This window comes from Antechinus flavipes, chromosome 6, assembly GCF_016432865.1.
Source record: "Antechinus flavipes isolate AdamAnt ecotype Samford, QLD, Australia chromosome 6, AdamAnt_v2, whole genome shotgun sequence".
NCBI lineage: Eukaryota > Metazoa > Chordata > Mammalia > Dasyuromorphia > Dasyuridae > Antechinus > Antechinus flavipes.
This window is the reverse complement of record NC_067403.1, coordinates 28,206,463-28,230,545: the sequence shown is the minus strand read 5'-3', so window position 1 is coordinate 28,230,545 and position 24,083 is coordinate 28,206,463. Positions and strand designations below refer to the sequence as shown.

At 40.0% G+C, this 24,083-nt stretch overlaps 1 protein-coding gene across 3 annotated transcripts in view; it reads right to left on the bottom strand.

The window, feature by feature from the left end:
- The window catches only part of KLHL5 (kelch like family member 5), an 89,637-nt gene that overhangs the window by 3,335 nt on the left and 62,219 nt on the right, over positions 1 to 24,083 (bottom strand). For all 3 annotated transcript variants that reach the window (XM_051967618.1, XM_051967617.1, XM_051967616.1), the window contains exons 5-10: positions 22,344 to 22,556; positions 18,728 to 18,914; positions 13,749 to 13,973; positions 13,128 to 13,290; positions 6,718 to 6,930; positions 3,243 to 3,414 (exon numbers count right to left, since the gene is read on the bottom strand). In XM_051967618.1, the coding sequence (XP_051823578.1) occupies positions 3,243 to 3,414; positions 6,718 to 6,930; positions 13,128 to 13,290; positions 13,749 to 13,973; positions 18,728 to 18,914; positions 22,344 to 22,556 (1,173 nt within the window). The remainder of the gene's footprint in view (positions 1 to 3,242; positions 3,415 to 6,717; positions 6,931 to 13,127; positions 13,291 to 13,748; positions 13,974 to 18,727; positions 18,915 to 22,343; positions 22,557 to 24,083) is intronic.

Here is a 24,083-nt window from a genome sequence, read left to right as displayed (position 1 = left end):
TCCTCTTTTAGAAAATGGTTTCTTACATAGTTACTTGTACTATCTATTTCAGATAACTGTAAAATGTTATCTAAATGTATGCCATCATTATTATCATCTCACTCCTCCCAGGGCTCAAACAGAAATGGTATTATGGCAAGTTGCTTTCCTCCAATGATTGTTCTTTTATGTTTAATGCTCTATAGACTGGTTGCACAGGTAGGTAAAAGTTACTTTTTGTAACTGAACAAAAATTATATTCAGATATAATGGATAATAGGATATAAGCACCCCCTCTCTTGATGCACTAAAAGCATCTTCAGAATATCTCAGCCTATTTCTTACCTATATTTTTAAAGCTTTCTGTTCCATAAAGATTGGAGATTATGAATACATGGCATGGCAATATCTATTTAAATCATTCTTAGTTTTTTTTTTTAATAGATCGGTACTATATTGCGGGAATAGCTTAGTGCCTGTGGTGATGGTCTGGTTCAAGGCTGAAATCTTCAGGATTTTGGGGTCTATATTGTATGTAATACAGGGAATTCTCATTTGCCATCAAAGTCCATAAAACAGTATGAGTTTTTGATGGGACTTGGTGATCATCAGGTCCCATCTTCTTAGGTATTGAAGAGGTACTGAATTTTTATAGTCTTTAATGGTGTGCTGAATAATTTTGCCATTTTAATTTATGTTGGGTCATTATTAGGACTCTCTGAAGAAAAACTTTTGTAACATTTATTGGCAATAACTATGTTCCTTGTCAACATGTCTTGTTGGTCGAGTTTATATGGATGTTAACCAGAAAGGGGCCTTTTACTTCTATTATTGGAACTTCGTTCTATTTAGAGGCAAATCTTACCTTGCCTATCTAGAGATCTAACAAATCCAATAGTAGGTACCTTTTATTAGCTGTAATTTTAATACTGCTCAATGAAATGTCTGCTTGTTCCATAAGTACTTTTGTAGGTTTTTGAGCTGTTTGTACTCCTAAGAATATGGACTAATCTTCTTTCTACAGTATAAAATATTTCAGTATCTGCCTCTGGGTGAGATGGGCCTCAGATTTCATTAATATTGTATAAATCTGGCTACTGTGTTTTCATCATTCTAAAAATATAAAACTGGTTATTTTGTGGTTATTGTCTTGAATGTGTTCTTCTCATTCGTTTTTAATTTCAGAGTATCTGTTAAGTCTCGATATATTCAGCTGCAACCTTCTCTTTAATATTTTTATCCTTGATGTAATAACTTTCTTGGAAGAAACCAAAAATATTTCAAGATGCCTTCTAGATAATCTTTCGCTGGCATATGTTAATAGGGTTTTAAAAAAAAAAAAACCCCTTTTTAAGTCTGAATGATTTTTTTTTTGGTTATTAGAGGAAGATCCCAGAAGTCGAAGGATCATCTTAATGTTGATGTCACCCTTCTACAAGTGATTAATAAAATGTTTTGATCTAAGTGTTTTAGGGCCTTATTTCTGTTTAGAGGTATTGAGAAAGGATTTAAGGTGAGCCATCAATGGACTTAAAACGTGCCTTGGAATAATGCCATATTTTATGTCATTTGTTCTTGACATTATGATGTTGCTGGGATTCAATCAAGGAGGAGGAACGTTTTTCCCTGCCAAGGCCATGGGGATATTTATAACACCATTTGCCTGTCAGGCAGCTGGTTGCGCCTCACTTTCAGGTCGTTGCCCTTGTGGTTGCTCTGTGGCCATGGGCTCCATCTCATCCCGAGGGAGCAGGCCTGGCACTGAGGCCCCCGCAGGAACTCCAGGGGCTGCGCGTCCGGTTCAGTGTTGGAACAGCTTCATGCTCTTCCTCCCTACCACTCCCTAAGTCTCATGAGTGGCTCCGTGGGCCGGAGCGAGCCCTGCCCCGTCCAGGCAGAAGTGGTGACTGCTGGTACCGGTGGCTGAGCAGGCCCTGGGGTCTCTTTTTTCTGCTTTGTCTTTCTCTGCCTGACCTCAGGGCACCAGAGTGACCCTGAGAAGCCCATTTCCAACCTTGGAGGCCACCTTATCTGATGGTTCCTGGGAGGAGCCCATACTCTCTCTGGCCTGGCTGGCTAAAATCATGGACAATGGACCTTGAGAGACACAATTCAGAGCCCAGGCCAAGGTTAAAGGCACGTGAGACAGCCCTGCAAAGTGTACCCCATCTTAAATGGCTCCCCTCTAGGAGAACCCATGATCAGTGGTATGGAGTAGTTGCTGTTTCCGAGTCTTTGGCATTTGAGGCGATGGGGCCATTGGGGCCCCCAGCTCCTTCTGCTTTCTTTTGGGGACCTTCCTACAGGAGCCCCACCAAAGCCTGGGATGCTTCTCCCACCGCTTCGAGATAGGGCACATACAGAGCCCGGCGATTTAAGGAAACAACCTTGAGTCCCCGTTGGACGGAAGTCTTTCCCAGGACTAAGATCCAGCCTGTGTTTGGGGGTCTGGGATGAGGGTGGTTTCAGAGGGAGAAGGCTGGCGGTCAGCTCGGACACGGAGCACTCAGCAGTGCTGACCGCCGAGGGCTCTGCTAATACTCACGGGCCACCGCCAGTCTTCGGATCATGAATTTGGATTGTTTCTAGACTCAGCAGTTTTCAGCTTTTTAGGGAGACTCAAGTTTCAGTCCCACCTCTCAACAATAATACTAATATCGTATGGAACTTCTTACAGCCACATGGCTAACCAGAATTTTCCATAGTTCTTCCTTCAGAGGCTCTTTTCTACCTTTTCCTGAAGGAAAGGTTTTGATTGATGACATTAATTCATAAGGAATCAAAACTTCAGACTTTTACTATTAATTTCTGCTTAAGGAAGCCTGGAATTTCTGATATACTTCTGTATTTCCTTTTTAGTGCCTTTATTGGGTAATGTGGCACTGAGTGTATCAACTACATACATGTCCACGTAATTTCTTGCAATTCCTTTCTTAATCACGTCCACTTTTTTCGTATTTGCTGTATCTACTTAGGGCACCTTTTCCAGCACTTTCCCCTTAAGGTATTTCCAGTGGTAATGGCCGATAAAACCATCTATATACAAGTATATCAGCACAATTATATGTTACAACTTGTTCAGCCATTTCCCAACTGATGGACACCTTCAACTTCCAAATCTTTGCCATCAGAAAAAAGACCAGCCCTAATTCATATTCAAATGATTATGTTGACTGTATATTACGATCACATATAAATCTAATTCCAACAACATGTACAGATGAGAAATTACAAATCATTTAAAGAAACATATAATAGCATACCTGCATCCATTCATTTGTTTGGGGATCATAGGCCTCCACTGTGTTAAGGTAAGTTTGTCCATCATATCCTCCAACTGCATACAATTTATCACCAAGTAAACATACTCCAACTGCATCTCTACTAATGCTCATAGATGCAACTGAGGTCCACATATCAGTTTTAGGATCATATCTGAAAAATAATTGTAACATTAATCTCTTATAATTTCTTCCAAATTAGAAATGTAAAAAGCAGGATTTCATGACATTAAATTAAGAATCTGGGATTCTTCTTATGAAGAAAATCATAATTTCTGAAAAATGTAGTTACCTATATAAAGAGAAACTGAACTACATGAAATATTCCAGGTATAAATAAGCTTTTATAAAATGGTAGAGTGATGTTCTCTATTTTATTTTTTTATGTCCTAATGCCCTCAATATAATCTTCATCTCAGAACTTTTTTTTTTTTAAAGGATTATTTAGAATATTCTATTACACTGTCCTGTACTGAAGCTCTACAGTCACTTTCCTGGTCACTTAAGTGATGTCATCTGCAAATAAATCAACCTGTCTCAGGTATGCCCAAACCACTCCAATACATATTTTTAGGTATCTGCTACATGCTGAAGCACTATATAACATTAATTAAGACTGTCCCTTGAATGTATCCATTTTTAATAGTTTGAGGCAAGCACCAAATATTTCCCTCACCTTTTGCTTATTGTACCTAAGACAATTCCTTATTCATAAAAAATCCTCTTAGTTTTTTGGTAACTTAAATTTAAAAAAGTTGTGGTCAGCTCTTGTCCTTAAGGTGATTTATATACACTCAAAAGAATGGAAGCAAAGTTATTTCTTCTTTATGGAATTGTGTTGGAATTTTTTTTGAAGTTTGTTAGACTTCCTTGACTACTCAATGATTTTATTCTCTATTATGATTAGCAAGGGTCTCTTCTGGAATCATTCTCATATGCACCTCCCCACTGACAATCTGCTAGGCCTCTGGCAAAGTGGCTGCTATTTAACAGGTTACACGGTTTGGCTAACAGTTCCGCAATTTCGGGTTTGAATTCCTTCAGCACTCTGCCATCCGAGCCTGATGATTTGGGAACAGGAATTTTCTCTTAAGTTGGCCAAAGGACATAATTCGTTGATTGCCTGTTAGTTCTCTTTTAATGACTGGTAAGGGGTCTTAACTCTTTGGTTGGCTTGTGTTAAAATAATCAAAGAATCTTTTATGATTTTGGAATATCCTGGAAGTTATGTCTTGAATGACTTTTGGGCTGACCTAATAATTTCTTGCTTAGCAAAGTTGGGGTTTCTTTTCACTTGATTAGACAAATTTCCATTTTAAAAACAATGCTTTTACTATATATTTCTTGCCCTCCTATCCAGTCTACCAAATCTCAATACTTAAGCTTCATATGTAGTATACAGTTACCCCTCCCAGCATTTCCTAAAAGATTTTTAATAGCTTTCATCTCTCTGATGAATAAAGATATTGGGTCAAGTCAATATAATGAAAATGACAATTCTACCTAAATTAATTTACACAATAAATTATCCAAATTATTTTGTAGACCTAGAAAACAATAAAATTCAACTGAAAAAGTTTAAGAACATCAAGGGGGAATCAATGAAAAAAAATGTGAAGGGAGGCAGCTAGCAGTACCAGATTTCAAACCATATTACAAAGTGGTAATGATCAAAACAATCTCTGACTGGCTAAGAAATAGAATGATCAATGGAATATAAATGGAATTACTATAGTAATAGATTACTATTCCTGTCCCCAAGAATTACTAACAATTACTAGCAATGGCATACAATACATAGAAGTAAATGACCATAGTAATCTAGTATTTGGTAAATCCAAACCTTCAAAGAAGGTATCATCCCCTTGGTTAGTCTCTTTCTATGACGCAAATATGTATTTGATAACTAAACCAAGCCAAAAAAAAATACCAATGTCTCTAAAGAATATTGGTGTACAAATTTAAAATAAAATATTAGCAAGTTGACTACAATAATATAAGAGATTATATATTATGACCCGGTTCAATTGATATTAGGGAATACAGGATTTGTTCACTACAAGGACAAAGATAAAATATAATAAAACTTGAATAATATAAACAACATTTCTTTTAAAAACTCTAGAAATCACAAGACTAAATGGATTTTTCCTTGATATAGTTTTTCTCTAAGTTTGAGTAAACATATACAGTGGAGAAAGTGAAGACAACTTTTCCATAAAATCAGAGGGGAAGAAGGTTCTCATTATCCTTATCACTACTTTACATACTGCTTGGAGTGCTAGTGATAACAATCAGAAAAGAAAAACAAATTGAGGGAATGAGTGTAGGCAAAGAGAAATGAAAATTAATTACTTTAAATAGGATATAATGGTGTTACCCATTATATCAGAGAACCAGTCAATTAAAAATTGACCAAAACATTCTATTAATTTACTATTGGAGGAGTATTTGCTAACTACTCTAGCAGTACAGGATGACAAATCTATGGAAATGATCACTCAGAAAGAGAAATGTCATTAAAAACAACTACAAAAGCTATAAAAATACTTGTGAATGTATCTTTTAAGACTTAACTAAGTTTTTCCACTTATTTAGAGTGTGCTTTAATTGCTCATAAGTAGGTCAAAAAATATAATAAAAATGATAACACTGTCATTTATTCATTGTTGTAGCTAGCCATCAAAGTCCTCTTTTAGGACTTAAGATTCTTTTAATCTTATATAGATCTAGTAAAAACCAAAAAACAAATTCATATGGAGGCCAAAGGGTCAAAAATCTCAAGCGCTATAAAGAAAAAAGTGGGAAGGAAGGGGGGGATCTCTCACGACAAGTCACTTAACCTCTCAGAGTTGTAGGAATGGATCAAATGAGATTAAAATTGTGAAATGCTTATCACAGCAGCTGGCACACAAGAAACGCTACGTAAAATGTTAGCCTTTATCAGAACTCGCACTGAGCTTAAGAGAGCAATGATCAACACAAGTTGGTACTAGGAACTAACAACAGTATTGATTTTGATGAACCAAGGTACCATTCCTGGGAGTAGAACTCATTCTCTGACAAAAACTGCTGGGAAAACTGCACAGAAATTGAATCTGGACCAGCACCTCACACCACACACTGAGGGGAGTTTGAGGGGAAGACAGAACCGAGAGTGGGCCCAGACTCATGACTGGAAGGACGGTGGCCCCATGACAGGCCACTTGGCAGCAGGTCCCCTCAGTCTGAGGCTCCATTATGTGGCTCAGTATCAGAACCACAACTTTATTGGTAGGAATGAAGTAAAAGATGAACCCTCCCAGCTTCGCACCCCAAGGCCCACAACTTCCATTCCCCGCCTCAGGGTGAGCTTTTTGCTCACTTGCTATTCCCCTAACTCTCACAGCTTCTTCCTTCACGTAGCTCCCCCCGCCCCTTGCTCATTTCTACCTCCTTCCCCCAGGTGGGACAGTACCTTTCCACACAGTCTGAGAGCCTGGAGGTCAGGTTGGAGGCGGGGGCGTCGTGTCCCCCAATGGCATAAAGCAGTCCGTTCCAGGTGGTCACTCCGACGCCGCCCCTCCTCTTGGACATCTGGGCACAGAGGGTCCACTTGTTCGTGTGGGGGTCAAAGCACTCTACGGACTTGAGACACGAACTTCCATCGCGGCCCCCGACGGCGTACAGTCTGTAAGGAGACAAACCAGGAACCAATGAGAAAGGTGCTCACATGTTTGTCTGAGGGTTGTGATGTGGTGTGGACATCGGAATCGGAGGGTTCTGGGAAACCAGATTCAATTCTTTTGTTTTCTGTAACAAAAGAAAACAACCCACTGGATTTGCACAGATTACTGCCCCCCCCCCACCTTCCCAGGAGCCTGCAGGGTCCACCTAAGCCAGGCTGGGGGCCAAGAGACACCACATGGTGGGGAAAGGGCCAGGAAACCCCAGGACCGCAGTCTGGAAGCAGATTAGCTTGGAGCTCGAGGCACACGCTGAGGAGTCGCTAACAGGCCTAGAGCCGGGCTTCCTTCCACTCAAGTTTTTTGTTTCAAAATAACAAAGTTATTTTATTATCTGTGGATGTTCACTTACACATACCCTCTCTCCAACTTCCATTCCATCGTGGAGACCTGAGCCAATCTTTTTTTCTTAATTGTAATACTTTGAAATTAATGAAATGACTGTCTAAAATTATATACATTATCACTGGTTCTGAGAGTACAAAGGTCACAAGACACTTTGGCTAGACCTCGAGCCACGGGGAAAAGAGATGTAAAAGTCTGGCAGGCTGACGGAGCCAGGTTACACAGAATTTTAAAAAAAGGTTTTGTTTTTACTTAGGCACATGGAAAGACAATTTTGAGTTCCTCTGCCCTCTCCCCCAAAGACAGTAAACAATTTGATATGGGTCATATATGTGTGGAAAGGTTTTAGATACCAAAAACAAGTTTGTATTTTGTCCTTGAAGCAAGAGAGCTGGCCAAGTTCTGGAGCACTTCCTGACGCCGTGGTCACAGCCCCTTTTAGGACTATCTACTGCGGCAGTTCCCGTGAGAGGAGATGAAGGTTTGAAATGGGGTGGGCACAGTAGGGGAGGGAAGAGGCCGTGTGGGAGAGCCTGCATGGAGTTTGAGGGGAAGACGGAACCGAGAGTGGGCCCAGACTCATGAGTGGAAGGACGGTGGCCACTGGTGAGGGGAGGAAATGGGGCCTCTTGGGGATGTGCTGAGTTTGAGATACCTGGGGACATCCTGAGCAGATGAAAGAAATGGGACCTGGACAGATTTGGGGTCAAAGATCTTCTTGGAACAGTTTTTTGCTGTTTTTTTCTTATAACCGTATTTTAGATAATTTAATTTTTGCCCAAGTAACTATTCTAATTTAATAGCTGGTATATATGAGTATTATATTTTGTATTTATATAAGATTTTGTCATTTTAAGACTAGTTTGCGTATGCTATTTTACTTTAATCACCAATTAATTGTGAAATAGGGTTAAACAACTGTTGTTTTAGTGTCTGCCAAGAGATTTTATTTTTAATCCTTGCAACCAACTTGTAATATGAGCAAAATGAATCTCTCGGCATCCCCATTTAACTGAGGAAGAAACCCGGATAAACCTGATGACACAATCACTCATCAAGACATTGATGATTTTTTGTCCCCAAACCAAGAATTTTGTTTGCATTTACATGCAAATATAACATGTGACATACAAATAAAACAAGCACTATACTTAATTCTTTATAAAAATTTACTATAATTCCTGGCACATAGGAGGTGCTTAATAATTGTTTATTAACTGACAATAGTAGTAGCGTAAAATATCAAAACAGTTGCAATATAGAAACTGAATACTTAAGAAGAAAGTATGCTTTAACTATATTAATTTTTGTTTCTTTAACTATATTAATTTTTGTTTCTTTAAGAAGCAGTCTTTAATACTGGGCTGGCTTTTTCCCCCCCTTCAGTTATTTAGTTGAGGACATACAGTATTAGATAGCATCAGCCATTAAGAGAATACTACTAATTGGGGTAGTATATAGGCTTTTGCAGTAATTAAAATCCAGGGTAACATCATGAACTCCATCTTTGAAGAGTATGATTTTTTAAGATCAGGTATTTTAGCACATGCCATTAGCATGAACAGGCTTTAGAGTCCACTGACACGGTGAACTCAATTTCATTAGACACAGCTACTGAAGAATCAATATTGTAGAATGTCGTTTGAATAATGGAAAGTCTGATTAAAATATCACTTCCCAAAGCATGGTGGGAACAAGACTTCTAATTAATCATTTTTATCTTCTCTGACAAACATACTGCATCCCAGATAAAAAAAAATATAAGTAAACTATGAAACAACAATTAGAAATTGAATAAAATATTTTTGAAAGGGAATCTAGATTAAATCTTGAGTTATTTACAAATGTACAAGGATGTGTTTATGTCTTGTCAGTGCACTTCATCAAAAGGCTTTCAAGGACTTAATTTATGACTGACTGATTAAGTACCTCACCAGTTTTAGGATGGTAGGATTGGGAAAAATCAATCACCTTCTCCCTTCTATTATGTAAGGAAATGAAGATCCATTTGGGACTGTCCTGATTGCTCCGTGACAGTTATCAAACAATTTGGAACATTTAGCTCCTTGTTTTATGCCTTGATTAACAATGATGTCCTAAGATTATTAAACTAAGTTCTTGTTTTTTTACTTAGAGTTCTCAAGAAGTCTTGTATGATTTTTGTACATGCATGGGAGATAAAGGTTTAATGGAGGCTATTTCAGGGGCAATAAGCTCTATTAAGTCAAATGCTTCTTATTAGCATGGGAATTCTTGCCCTGGGCCGTGCTGGATGGATCACTAACTCACCCTGCCCAACATTTTCCATGTCATAACCTCTTCCACATCCTATGTTCACAAACGCTGTAGTTCTAGAATTAGAATCAAATACTGGCGATTTCTGCCCCTGCATCTATCATTTGGTTCCTTTCCAGCTCCATGACCTTCTTGGGAGTGTTTTGGATCCAAATGGCTCTCCTTGGCCGCTCTTCCTGGGCAGTGACACCCAAAGAAAGACACAGCTGAATCTGTACTGGGGGTACCAAGCTGTATGGGATGTTCCCTAATCAGGACGTGTGCGCAGTAAGTCAGCGGGGAGGGTGGGCTCGGGGTAAGCTGCCTTCCTGTTGGCTTCTCCAGCACATGGCACAAAGCAGGTGCTTGATCAGTTGGTTCACTCAAGGACCCGGGCCCAGGGAGGCCACTGCTCCCCATGGTTGATCTCTAAGAGAAGAGCCGGCCCTAGAAACCAGAGCACAGGATGATACTTTGACCCCTGGTCCCCATGTCCTCTGGGGAGGTAGAAGCAAACGTCTCAAGCAGCCTGGCTCCACCAGGAGCAGCCCCAAGGCCCAACCCCAGCTCTACCCCCGCTGATTTGAGCAGGTCACATGACCTCCTGCAGCCTGTCTCCTCACCTGTGCCATCAGGCAAGTGGCCTCCCCATACAGAAAGCCCTGGGACCCTGTGGCCTTCTAGGCGGGGTTACAGGGAGACGCGGCCAAGAAGGGCCAAGCCCGACTTATTCTTGGTCATGGACCTCTCTGGCAGTCCGGACCCTTTCTCAGATAAATGTGTTTAAATGAATGAAGTGTCTGGGGTGGTCATTCAGTCGAGGGACACACAGCACTGGGCCGAGCTCGGGGACACAAAGAAAACACAGGGCAGCTCCCACTCTGAGACCTGATCTAACGGGGGAGAGACAACATGGAGGCAATTCTGGGCAAACAAGATAAGCAACAGCAGAGTTCCGGCGGGATGGCGAGAGGGAGAAGCAGCCTTATCGTGACAAGGAGCTGGGAGCCGCGGGGCTGCCCGCAGTCAGCGGGGGAAGGGTGGAGCCAGGGTATGGAGCCTTGTGGAATATTATCTGTCTCTAAGAAACGATCAGCAGGAGGATTTCATCCAGGCCTGGGCGACTGACACAAAGCGCACAAGTTTCTCTTTTTGGTTGTTTTTTCTTTCCTGGGGTGGTTTTCTTTTGTTCTATTGCTTTCACAAAATGACTAATGTGGACCTATTTTGGACCGTCTGTCTTAGGGAGACATCAGACCTGAAAGCAAGATCACTTTGGCTACTGAATGGAGGATGACCCGGAGCGCGGCAGAGACAGCGACCCTCAGATGTAAGAATCGTGCCGGTGCAGAGGCCGAGGGACGTCAAAGGGAAACATCAAGTGGGCAAAAGGACCGGCTGAGTGACTGGGTACTGAGCGCGAGGGACGCCGCCTGTGCTGGGGTCTGGGAAACTGGGGAATGGTGGTCCCCTATAGGGCCGTAGAGAAGTAGGAAGGGGAGGCTGGGGGCGAAGGGCGCCAAAGGGGGCTGAAACAGTCTTATCTCACACAGACTGACAGACACCCAGAAATAGACATATACACAGAGAGGCACCTGTTTTTAAACTCGCAGACCCTGACCTCTTTTACTAGGAGAAGCTCTAGAGCAGCTCCAGTGAAGACCTTCCCAGCGGCCTCTCTCCTACTCTATTTCTAACGGCCAAACAAGAGCCCCGACTCTTTGTCTGATCTCTAGGATTCTGAGTCTTTTGTCTAAGTAATGACATCATTCCTATTCCTACAGTGCAAATCCCAGTGTAACAAAAACAAGCGGCTTATTTCAATTCTTTCATCCTTCTGGGTATGTCTGACAAGAAACTAAAATGTCACAATACCAGAAAAAACATCATTCCTTTAGTATGGGCATACATAGGTAAATTGCAAAATAGACCCTCTCCCCCCCTCCAATGTTTTCTCAGTTTTCATGGGTGCACTTGTGAATGTTCTTTAGTGATTTAGCTGTAGGTACATCCTCAGTTCCCTATAGGCTGGTAGCCTAATTCTAAAAACTACAAAAGCAAGAATCACGGACCCTAGGTAAGAGTGTGCAAAGTCGGTGAATGTTGGGGGGAAATGAGAGCATTTCAATAACCATTTTTAAAACACGGGAGGAGCTATTCTTCATTCCATAAATAGAATACAGTTATTTCAATGGAAAGGCACATGGAGGATGTGGACTAGAACGCACCCTCTGCCTAGGAATTCAAGGCCTTCCAGAACTGACCTACGTTCTTGGCAATTTTCTTGCAAGGTTTCTGCTACACACACGGTGACAGATACCTTGTGCACTCTTGCATTTGGGCCTTTCTTCCTCTGACCTAAAATTAGTTTCTCTTCCCACTCTCTGCTGTCTGAATCCTAGTTTCCTTTAGTTTTTAAACTTAAGTACCAGTCCCATACTTTGTAAAGTTTTCTCTGACTCAGAATTTGGGAGTTCAAAAGGACTTCAGTGTATTGGAAAGAATATCTGGAGTAAAAAGAATAGGACTGACAATCTGGATCTGCCACGACAGCTGTCATGGGCAAGTCAGAACCTCCTTTATAAGGAGTAAACGGCATGTTTGTTTTCAAATTAAAGCTTGGATTTTTTTTCCTTTTAGGAAAAATAAAATTTTACCTGAGGTCAAGTTTAGTAAAAAAGCAAATAAGATGGTGTTGTAGTAACATTACAATATAATAATAATAATGATAAAAGGACATTTTATTTCTTCTAACTTCCTAATAATTCTGTAAAAGGGAAGACATAAAAATAGTTACCAATTAAACAAGTGAAAATACAGACAACCAAAATCCTTATTAATTTGCATAAGTTCCAATTTGAAAAAAAAATACTCACTAGTGTTTTCCACTTTCTGGTGGAGAAGCAAAAGGAGTGTAGCCATTGGCTTGTAATTAATAACCTATTGGGTTTGATCTTATGAACAACAGGGTACTGACAAATCATGGATAGTGTAAGTTATTCCCTGAATAATCAAGAAAAAAGATTTTATCTTTACACAAATTCCACCATCAGTTCTTTCCTAAGGACAAAAAAATCACTGAACCAGCAAAGAGGAGGAGGAAACCAGGGAGAAAAAAGCAGAAGTACAAATTAGTTAATTCACTGAGATGTTTTAGCATTAAAAACAAAAATTTTAAGAACAGAGACCACTAGTTGTTTAAATACTGTTTAACAATGGATTATACTCTATAATTTTCTTTACTTAGGGTAACTAGAAATTTATAGTCCATTTCAGGATTTAAATGAAGAATAATTTATTTTATTAAAAGTGGGATCTTTAAATTAGACCTAAAATTGAACTCAACATTTGAATATTTGATGTTATGGTTAAGAAACCATAGCGTTTGAAAGGTTTTGCTATTTCACAAGTAACCTGTTTATGTATAAAACCTGGATCGGAAATATACTTAATGGCAAAATTGGATGTTCTGTTTTTCAAACTGCCCCTCCCCCCATTCATTTCAATATTAGGATTTCCTTACTTTCCACTTAACACTGCGACACCAACTGTGCTCCTGGGCATGGACATGCTGGCGACGAAATTCCACTGGCGAGCTTGGGGGTCCCACCTCTCCACGGTGTTCAGGTAGCTCCAGCCGTCATGCCCCCCCACAGCGTACATAGGACCTTCTAATACAGCCACACCTGCAAAGAGGGAGAAATGAGATGATTGAAAAACGGCTCCTGGAGCTAAGAGCGCGAATTTATGCTCAGACTCAGACGCAGGGACGTCCTGGGATGAACACGGCTGTCCAGGGATCAACCACAAGCCCTGTATGGAAGCGGAAGCAGAGGCGACTTAACAATCCATGGGCCAATCTGGGGGTGGTAAATGGCGCCGTACCTGCGCTGATGTTCTGGACCCCCCCTGATGTTTTGTGGGCAGCACTGCCTGGGCTCTGAGTGTAATCAATCAGTCCTCTCTCTCTCCATGTTATTGATCTTTATGACAAGTAGGAGGACCTATCAATAAGTCTACTTACAATCTGGTCACCGTTATCGATTGATTGACCAACAGATCCTGAATTGCTCAGGATGCACCCATATGACTCTTTAGATCCGATAATGAAGCGAATGCTTATAAAAGAGCTTCTTCTCCTTACCGAGGCCATGCCGGTGGGTGGACATGGGCGGCATCACACTCCAGGTTTTTGTTTTGGGATTGTAACACTCTACAGTATTCAAAGTCTTCAGTCCATCTCTACCACCAACAACGTAGAGCTTGTCGTCCAGGACTGCGACGCCAAACTGGAGTCTCCGCCCGTTCATATTGGCCACTGGAGTCCACATGTTTGTACGGAGATCATATTTTTCGATGCTTGTTGCTCCTTAAATCATAAAATAGATCATAATTACATTTAATTTTATTTCATCATAATTGGAACTTTTAGTTGAGTCATTCATATATAGAAATGATATTGATTTAGCAATAACTGAACATATTGAAGATATTTTAAACATTTGAGATCACTGAGACCATTTTCAATATTCACTTATAATAGTACAATATCATATATATTATAAAAATAGAAAATTATTTATGACAGTATTAGAAAATGAACAAAAACTATTTCCTAGAATATATTTGGATCATCCAAAATTAATTCTCCAAAATTTTTTCCTCCACAACTCGATCCCAAAATCTCTGACGTGCAGAGGGGCTTCTGTGACTTTGGAAAGGTGGCTCCCAAGTAATGAAAATTCCTGACTTTTCTCTACTCTGAGTAATTTTGGGTTTTTTTCCACTCTGGACCAGATAAATTATGATGACTTTAACTTACCACATGCTGACGGATTTGTGGCTGCTGTTCCAGGTGACCTTTCTTCCAAAAGAATATATCTGCTACTTAGGACTTTTGTAAAAACAAGTACCATCCTCTTAGAATATTCATAATTACTGATTACTAGGGATGCATAAATGCAGCCACTTTTATAGATAGATGAGAGTGTATCCTGATTATTAACAAAGCTGTTAGACTCGTTAGGTATTAGAAGCTCTAATCTCAGGCTTTTCCTCTCCACACCTTTCCATGCAAACCACCTGGACTAGCATGGGAGGACTAAAATAAAGAACTTTGGGGACTTTGTCCTGAAATGGGAGAAAACAGCAAAAGGCCATTTGCTTGGCAATGGCCAAGTAGTGTAAAGATGGAATACCATCCTCAGCCAATTGTTGATTATTCTGCACATCTAAGCAGTTTTAATTGCTTCTCACCATTTCCTGCTTTATAACTAATCATGAAAGTCTTGTCCTTCAAACAGTGACTTCATAGGTGAGGGTACCTTGGGTCAGGAAGGCCCCCCTTGGATCACGGAACAGACCTTGCCATTAGCCCACAAATGAATCCTATTTAGTCAATTTAATCAACAGAACTCCCCAAAGGCGCACTTCTCCACAAGTTCGTGTCCCAGATCTCCCTGAACAAAACTGGGAAGCTGGGAAGACAGCTTCAGCATCCTTCTTGCTTTACTCGCCCCTCTGCCCCGCCACCCCACAAAGGGCTTCATTTATCCTGTGGCAGTTAGGCCTTCTGAGGTCTCCATGGCCTCTGAGGACCACGCTTCTGCACACTGTAGCTGGATGTCCATTTCTTTCCCCCTACTCAACACGGACAACAATTTGTTCACATGGAGAAGTACTTGGGCCAAATGTGGGAATTAAATGGGCAGAAGAACTCAATCCATTGTTTCGTTCACGTATGTCTCACAATTCCAGACAAAGAGCATTTCAAAAGCAAACTGGGTGCCGAGTCAATCCCAGGATGAGGGCAAATCACTTTGTCTAGAAGGAACCCTTTAGGTTCCTTAGCCAGGATTCCTGGCTAAGTTAAAAAAATAAACTGAGGCATCTGAAATGCAGCACCCTGAGCTCCTCCCCCCTCCCTCTCCTTAATGCTAATACTAAAATTCAGCTAGAGGTTTCCTGGCATTTGGATGGTGCTCACAAGGGGACAAATTCCTGTGGAGAAGCCCACAGCGCCTGGGAAGCAGAGTCCAGCCATCCCTGACACCTGCCAACCATGGATGGCCACCTACAGACCAGCCTCCTTGAGGCCTCTACCTCTGACTGGGCCAACCCAGGATCGTGGCCCCCAAAGCCTGGGGAACAGCCAGGCTTCAGAGGCCCTCAGATGTGACCATCCTGGGGAGTGAGTCCTGCGGGAGCAGCCACCAGTACTAGAGATCCAGAAAGAGGCTTCTGTTCCCAGAGTCCCTGGTGCTGCCCAATGAGCCAGCATTGGGGAGATAACTTTACAGCGGCATCCCTTCTGCTGTCATCGCACCTCACGGACCACAGTCTTGTTCCTACAGATGGCTCTAGCCCAAATGGCCAGGGCTTAGACCCCAAGCACCCTCATTCTCCTTGGGGCCTGGCTTTTACCCTGAATGCCTCCCGCTCCCCTTCCTGCTTTTCAAATCCCAATCAGGGTTTGGCCCCAGGCCCATGTCTTGTGGGGGGTTCTGTCCAATATGTAAAATTTTCTCTTTTCCAGCTGGGCCATCACACTACTCATTTACCTATTTTCTGAACATGTTACCTGCAGTGGGTACGAAGATTTATGAAAATTTCCTTTCCTCAAAGAGCTTGCAGCTTAATTGTGGACACAACATTAGTTATATAAACAATAATTCAAGAGCTGGCACCAGCCAATGTACGATGAAGTGCTACAAGAGGGACAAGAAAGTGTCGGGAGTTCACAGAAAGAAGAAATCATTGTGGCCTCAAGTGTGCAGGCCCCAGCCTTCCTGGGGTCAGTCAGTCAGGAACCCCAGGACCCGACCCAAACCGGCTCAAAGGCAGAATGGATGCCGATCTATTCTAGCCTATGGTGAGCACGACTACAAGAGAAAGAACAGAAGCAAAGGACCCAGACTTGGGCACCTATAGGGTAAGAGCTGGAGCAGTGGGAAGGGGAAAGACCCTAAAGAAAGGAGGCTGACCCGGGGCCCAAGGCAGCTCAGGACAGACAGACCTGTCTGATGGAGTAGTCGGCCTTGCAGTCAGGAGGACCTGGGCTCAGTTTTGGCCATAGTCAAACCCAAGGCAAATCATGTAGCCCTGATTGCCTTCAAAAAAAAGGCCTATTTTGAAAGTCAAGCTAAAATTTATGTATTTGAGCAGGGAGAGTGATATGTCAAAGGTGATGGTTATCTATCTACATGTGTGTGTGTATGTATGTGTGTGTAATCACACTTTGGGACTGGGCCAAGCCTCAGCAGTGAATAGCAGGACAGTGTGATTTTCTCTGTTTTCTATTACGAGTCTTAGAAAAGCCCCTACCATGGCCAGAAGCACAGGTCTCTCTAAATAAGAAAGTTGCAACTCTGGGAAGTTCTTTCTCAACTGAGGCCCTAATGGCTACGATGTCAAATGAACTTTTGCTAGTCATTTGCAGAAGCAAAGCATTTCCCTGCTAATTCATAAGAACTGGGCCATATTCGAAGGGAAAGAGTGGGAGCCATTGACCAGACCTGTAGTCACAAGCCTTGAACACCCAGCAGCCCCAGACATAGTCTCTGAAGGCAGGTCTGTAATAATCTGGCAAGAATTTCATTAGTAACACTGGCAGCAGCTATGCCTGAAGTGAATGTGCTTTTACTGTTAGTTATTGGCTGAATGTTTAGCATTCACCCACTAAAAGGGAACATTTCACAATCACGCTAAAGAAAATAACGTTCCTGGATCTGCTCCAACTAGGAAATAATCATGGTTTCCTAATATGCCCAAATCCACCTGGCAAATACATTTGTGAGAAAAGGGAAGGAGTCGAGTAAAAGCTGGGACACCAGATAATTTTCTAGATTACCCAAAATCACTGCCCCCTGTTAAGGTGTTTCAGGTTCTTTACTTTCCTTGGTAAGATCACAGTTAATAACCAACACCTTATGGGTGCATCCCCTGCTCTACCCAGTATATCTGATGGCCCCAACCTTCTAACTCACAAGACAGGGAGAAGAACTGTCCAGGAGCCCAGCCTCCCCCTTAACCCCCAGGAGAGTATAGTTGGAATGGGGAGTTGGCAGTAGAACAAGCCCCTGCACCCTAACTTCATTTCAGCCACGGAGATGATCCCCAAAGGCCAAATGGAGAGGAGTTTTTCCTGTCCCGGAGAGTAAACCAGGGAATCTAGGCTCTCCTGGGTGAATCTAGCCTCAACCCTGAGGCTGCAGGAGAGAGCAAATTGTGTCCAGTCTCCTCCTTCCAGACTTTATCGTGCAGAGGGACTGTGTGGACTCCAAGGAGGCAGAGCGGAGGGACCCCAGGCTGAGGGCACGTGAGGGTTCTGCAGTTGTGACCGTGACTTCCTCCTACCTCTTCTCCCCTCCTTCAGTCTGGGGAGCCATGAGGGAGAATGGTCTGAAGTCCAGCAGCTGAAAGTCGGAGTGCTTTAGAGTTCCACTGCTTCTCAGCACAGATAACAATAGGTAAGAAGTTAACATTGCTCTCATTTTATCCTCATCCCAACCTCATAGGGGGTGCTCCTATTACCTTCATTTTACAATGAGACTAAGCGGGTGTCTGAGGTCACACACCAGAACTGGGGTCTCCTGGCTCTCCCGACACAGCCGTGGGCCTGTGCATTTCTCAGACTGCAGACCACTTACATGGATGTCACACAAATAGCTCTGCAGGTGGCCGATCAGATGGCACTTCCCTGTATTCTTGGTGATATATACCGCACTGCCGCATTTCTCTAATAACAATCTTTCCCTCTGGAACAAGATTTGGAGTTCTTTTGGAGGTTCAGTAGGGAAGTATGTTAAGCCTAAGGCTAAAAGAACTCAGTAATACTGGCGAGACATAGGGAGATATGGAAGCTTCAGTTCTTCCTATTATTTTGGATAATGTTTCCTCTCTGCTCAGTTGGTGTTTGTATTTTGATTTTTGGGGAGCCAACTAGGAGCATTTTCCATTCAGATTTCCACTTCTCTTTATGGTTGGGCATTATCATGTAAAGGGTTGGTTGGCTGAGGAAAGGGGGCTTGGATTTCTTGATAAAGCAATTATCAATTATATGCTAATAGCAAATAAGCATTTGTTTTCTTTGTTCTACCAAATAAAGGAAGTTCTTCAAGATACCTTTTGTTGAATCCATTCCTCCAACTGCAAATAATGTGCCAACAGTCGACTTTCTAGGTTTCGTGCGAGGACTTTGTAACATGGGCCGTCTTTCTGGCAACAAATGGTATTTCATCGCTTCCATAATGAGTTTCTGACATTCAATGTCATCACGAAAGAGCACATTGTTTTCCATGTCAGCAAGGAACTAAAAAAAAGTGATGAGAAGCAAATAAAAATAAAAATATGTAATTGACAAAAATAATATTATGCCCTATTTTAAAATGTATAAGGCCAAACAACCATTCTGTAGAATGAAAATAAATGCAACATTCACAATGTAAACCTTTTTATAAAAAAGTGATAGAAGAAGGTGATACAATAGAAATTTGAGTAGACTGTATTTAGCCAAGTCCTATTAAATATTCTTCCTTTAATATCCCTTTCTCTCTATCAAAAAGAAAAAAAAAGGGAACATTCACTTTTACTCTTCAGAAGCTGTAAGGAAAAGCCTCTGAATGTTCTCAGGAAATGCTAACCTAAAATGGCACCTACTGATTTCTTAAAGGAGTGAATGGTTGAAAACTGCAAATGTCAAATATTCTAAGAAAATAAAAAACTCTTATATGTATACTTAAACAAATCCTTGATTTTAAGGGTTTTATTGGAATCAGTTAAGATGGCTACTGACATCCCTTTTAATACTGTCTAAAACTCTGTGATTCAGTGAGACTAACTAGAATTTAGTAAAATTTAATAAAATGACAAGAATGGAATTCACAGGGTCTAGTACGTAATAGTCTAAAAGAACTTTGGGAATTGTGTTTCAAGAAATGCTCCTAAAATGAAGATTCTAAAATTGAATACTAATTCAATTCAATTCCAACAGAAACGAGAAGTTCCATGGAAGTCAAGGAGTACAGAAAATAGTCAAGAAGAAGGGCTGATCAATAGATTGGTCAAGGTAAATAAGGATTGAATCAAGTCCACAGAACTTGTCATAAGAATTCCCCTGTAACTTAGGTTTCATTTCAGTTGTGGTGGGTTCAGAAGCTAAACTGAAAGGGATTCAGAAATCAGTGGCAAGTTTAAGTGTAAACTATTTTTTCTAAAGAACTTGGCAGTGAAAGAGAAAATACAAGACTAGATGATAGTTCAAGGGCACAACATTTCAAGTAATTTTTCTAAAAGATGGAGATAAACAGTTTTGGAAGTGTGAAAGTTACTTGAACAAGTATTTTATATGGTTTCATTTTATGACAGCAATAGTTATACTGACTCAATTTCTGACTGGATAAAGTCAGACCTTGAAGACCAGGTAAAAATCAGACTGAGCTTTAATTAGCCATCAGCAGAGCACTGGCCTTTGCACCATCCACATGGGGTTCACTGCTCTATTTTGTTCTTAATTCTTTGGTTTTTAAGAATGGATATTACTCCAAGGAAATGGGCAAAACTTGAAGCTATTTAAAAAAGCCCTTTGATGATTGTTAGACAAAGTCCAGTGGCTCTCGGAGGGAGGAGAGATTCCTTTTTTCCTAGCCCAGGGTAGAGGTTTTACCCATGCACATTGTCTCATGCTCTTGTCTTTTTCAATAGACTGCAACCTCAAAATCTTCTTTTTCTTTAGTTCTTAGCTGTGTGTGTGCATGTGTGTGTATGAGAGGACAGAGACAGACAGAGCATGTGTGTGTCAACAACTCCTTTGGCAGTTTAGTGATATCCATGAACTCCTTAAGAGAGTAATGTTGGTTTTTTAAAATTTAATTTAAAATAACAAATTAAGAAATAATTTTTTCTCATTCAAAATCAGAGGCCTCCTAGAATTTCTCCACAGATCTTTTGTGGAGGGTAATGATGGTCCATGGATTTCAGGTTAAGAATCCTTGCTCTGGAACCTTAACCCTTTCCTTCTCTACTAGTTCTTTCCCTAAATAATTCACTAGACCTCATATTCACTCCCTGCCCTTCACTGTTCCTTATAAAAAGCTATCTATACTTGCAGCCTTCACTTCTCTTACTCCTCAACACAAATCTTGGCTGTATGTCCAGTGTATACTTACATTCAAAGGAAAAAAAATATGGTTTCATGACAAAGAAATGAAAGTACATATGATGGCAGAAAGGAAGGATATTTGCATATTTTGAAAGGCTTAAAAATCAGGAGTTAGAACACTATCTTTGAATAATATTTTGATAATAAAAATCTATTAAGAAAAAAGAATAATGAATCAAAACATTTAATTATTGTACTTTGTTCTAGTGAATTCACAAACCACTGTGGTAGAGAAGTAGACAGTGAAGCCTATGGAGTAATTCTTAGAATATTTTTTTAATGGATAAAATAAAGTACATAGGATCACAAAGGAAAAAAAATATGCTGAAATGTGATTATTAAAATTTAAAAAAATTCACAGACCTTAAGAATTACTAATCTTAAGAATCTCAGGTTTAGAGATGGAATAGCCCTCCCAGACCATAGAGTTCATTCAGAGAGGTTCAATGATGTGCCCAGAGTCATTCAAGCAGCAAGTGGCAGAGAGATGGTCAGTCCTTTTCCCATTCCTCCTTTTCCCACCCCTGTTGCCTTTCCAAAACCCTACATACTTAGAACAAACCTTCATTTACTACGGACTTTATGGTGCTATGGACTGTGGCTAAAGGCCTGTGGCACGGGCTTGCCCTCTACACCCACTTCCCATCCCCTTAACGATAGCATCACTCCCCTGCTCCTTCCCTACCACCTTGTTGATACTCCTATCAGCATCAGGTTGGGATGTTAAGATTTGACTTTGATCCTACAGAAAAGATAAAAAATTAATCCTTTCTAAGTACAGGAAAAGCACACAGAAGTAGTCTCTCTGTTCTCTGTCCTCGGATTTGTTCATAAAGATACTCAAGAAATAAATGACTTTAAAATACAGACTGGTGAATTTACTCAGTACAGACTAAAAAAACAAGATCTTACTGTACAGATTCTTCTCAAAATGCATCACCACCATGAGTCTCTATTAAGCAAATATATAATCAAATTTCCTCACAAATAGAGGAACAGTAAATAACAGTCTTTTATATACAGCAAAGGTAATCTGGAAGTTACAAGCATTGACCTTACTGAACTTCTAGAAAAGTTTAGAGTTACTAAAATGTCTACTTAAGTTAATTCGGGGCAAGAATTTTGTATTTTTGCCTTATAATTTGGAGTAGTATTCCCAAAGTATTAGTTTGTTTCTAAGCTGTTAAAGCTACCAAACCTTAGAACTGCCCTAAGACTTTGGGGATAACTTGTATAGGAATAAATATAAAAATTTAATTCCTAGGCACAGGTATAAGCCTGCTCAGTATACCCATTAATTTTTATAGTTAGAATTGGTGTGAAAGAGAGTCAGGTAACATAACTAAAGATCAAATTTTATAAAAGCTAGGCTCCTGTATCTTCTGGATTTGCTTTTGAGCAGAAACACCATCTTTTTACTTCTACCATCTATTCACAACATTCAATTAACTTGAGTTTTAAATAAATAATTATCTCATCTGTTACGACAGGCTATTAAAAACCAGTATCGACTGGTAAATACTAATTAACAAAATGGGTGCTTAATGTATAATATGGATATAAAACATTTTTAATGCTTACCTGTGGAGCAAGAAGAGGTAGCCTAATATAAGCCAAAAGTTTACTGAGATCTTTTCGTCTCTGCTCTAAGTCATGACGGACCCATGTAAGTAGTGCGTTTAGTATGGTCTCTTCATTAGGTATATTCATATCATCACTCGCTAAGAGCTTTGCAATTTCATTAGCTGGTAATAATACAAATTCTTGGTTTCTTATTACTTCCATGAAATGCTCCTGAAAAAAATGAATAATGCAGACTTTTAAAAAAATATTCTTCCTGTAGCTTATTTAACAGAAACCCCAAATTTCTGAAAACCATTTGACAGAAACACCAAAGCACAATTTATTTTTTAAGCCTTTCATAAAGTAAATGATTATATATAAGGAAATAATAGACTCAATCATTTTTTATTTTTTTACAAGTAAAATTTAACAGATGAATGTGGATATATTTTGCAGTTATATGGCAGCATTTCGGTACTGTTCTCCCTCAGGATGGGAATGACCCAATAGAACTTGGGCATTTCCAAGGAGATGACCCAGTATAAACCCTTATTTTTAGACCCCTAGAACCAAACTTTGGATTGTTAGTAGATGTTAGCAGAGTTTAGAGAAGTTTAGAACAAACGTGGAAGGAGGTTCCTTCTAGGGATTTGCATATCTTATAAGATGATTTACATATGGAACTCAATGGCTCTGTCTGATGTCCAGAACAAAATAGGAATTTAAAAAATGTTTACTGACTGTAATAAGACTGACCCATGGCTCTGGAATGGGGATCTGGATTATCAAGTGTTCTGGAGGGAAGATAATAAAAAGTCTGATCTCCAAGTCACTATGGTTGTTCTATACCTTATAAGTTATACAAATGCTCTTAAGTCTGAAGAGTAGCTTTCCCTGATTTATTTAATAAACTATCTCTAAAAAGAATCAAGTCACGTTTTTATTATGCAAAGATGCTAGTTTTCAACTAATCATCATCAATTAATGTATAATTACTATGATCCTTTCATTTTGTTAAAAAAACAAAAAAAAAACACACTCTACTTTTCTTTTAATTCTTTTACAGTCAATCCACTTACCCTGTGTCTCAGCAGGCAGTTTTACAAGATCAATTCTCTGAACACAGTATTGTCGATATTTAATGAATGATTGTTGAATTGAAAACCTCAGCCTATTTAGTTATTGAGGATAAAGAATGTAAATCTGCCACCTGAAAGAGACTTAAGATTACTATCATCTATGCACTATATAGCTATCTCTATCCATGTATTACACTTAGTATCTGTGTGTTACAGCACCTTTAGGTAACAATCCAAAATATTTCTATTGGTCTGCTCTTCCATTCAGCTGTAGTCCATTTGTCTAGCGATCAACTGATACCAGTTTATATGTATACAGATATGCAGTTAAGTAGGTATTTACTTTTCTAGACTAGAATTATTTGTTATGAGGGCTTTTTCTTTTGATTGTTTGGGAAAGGGAGTAAAATGGGGAGAAAATAAATGCTTATTAGTTGAAGACTTTTAAAAACTCAGATACTCCCCAAGTAATAATTAAAATAGCTACATAATTTTAACCAGTTCTTTTGAAAAATTTTCCTGATAAAATGTGCCATGTTTTTATGAGCTCTTGAATAACTGATTTTCACTTAAGTAAACCTTTAAAAGTAAACTTTTAAAAACCCAACAGTTTATCTGGAATGGGTATTTCCCCAAAAGAGTGAAATAAAATACTGAATAATCTCAGATGATATAGCTA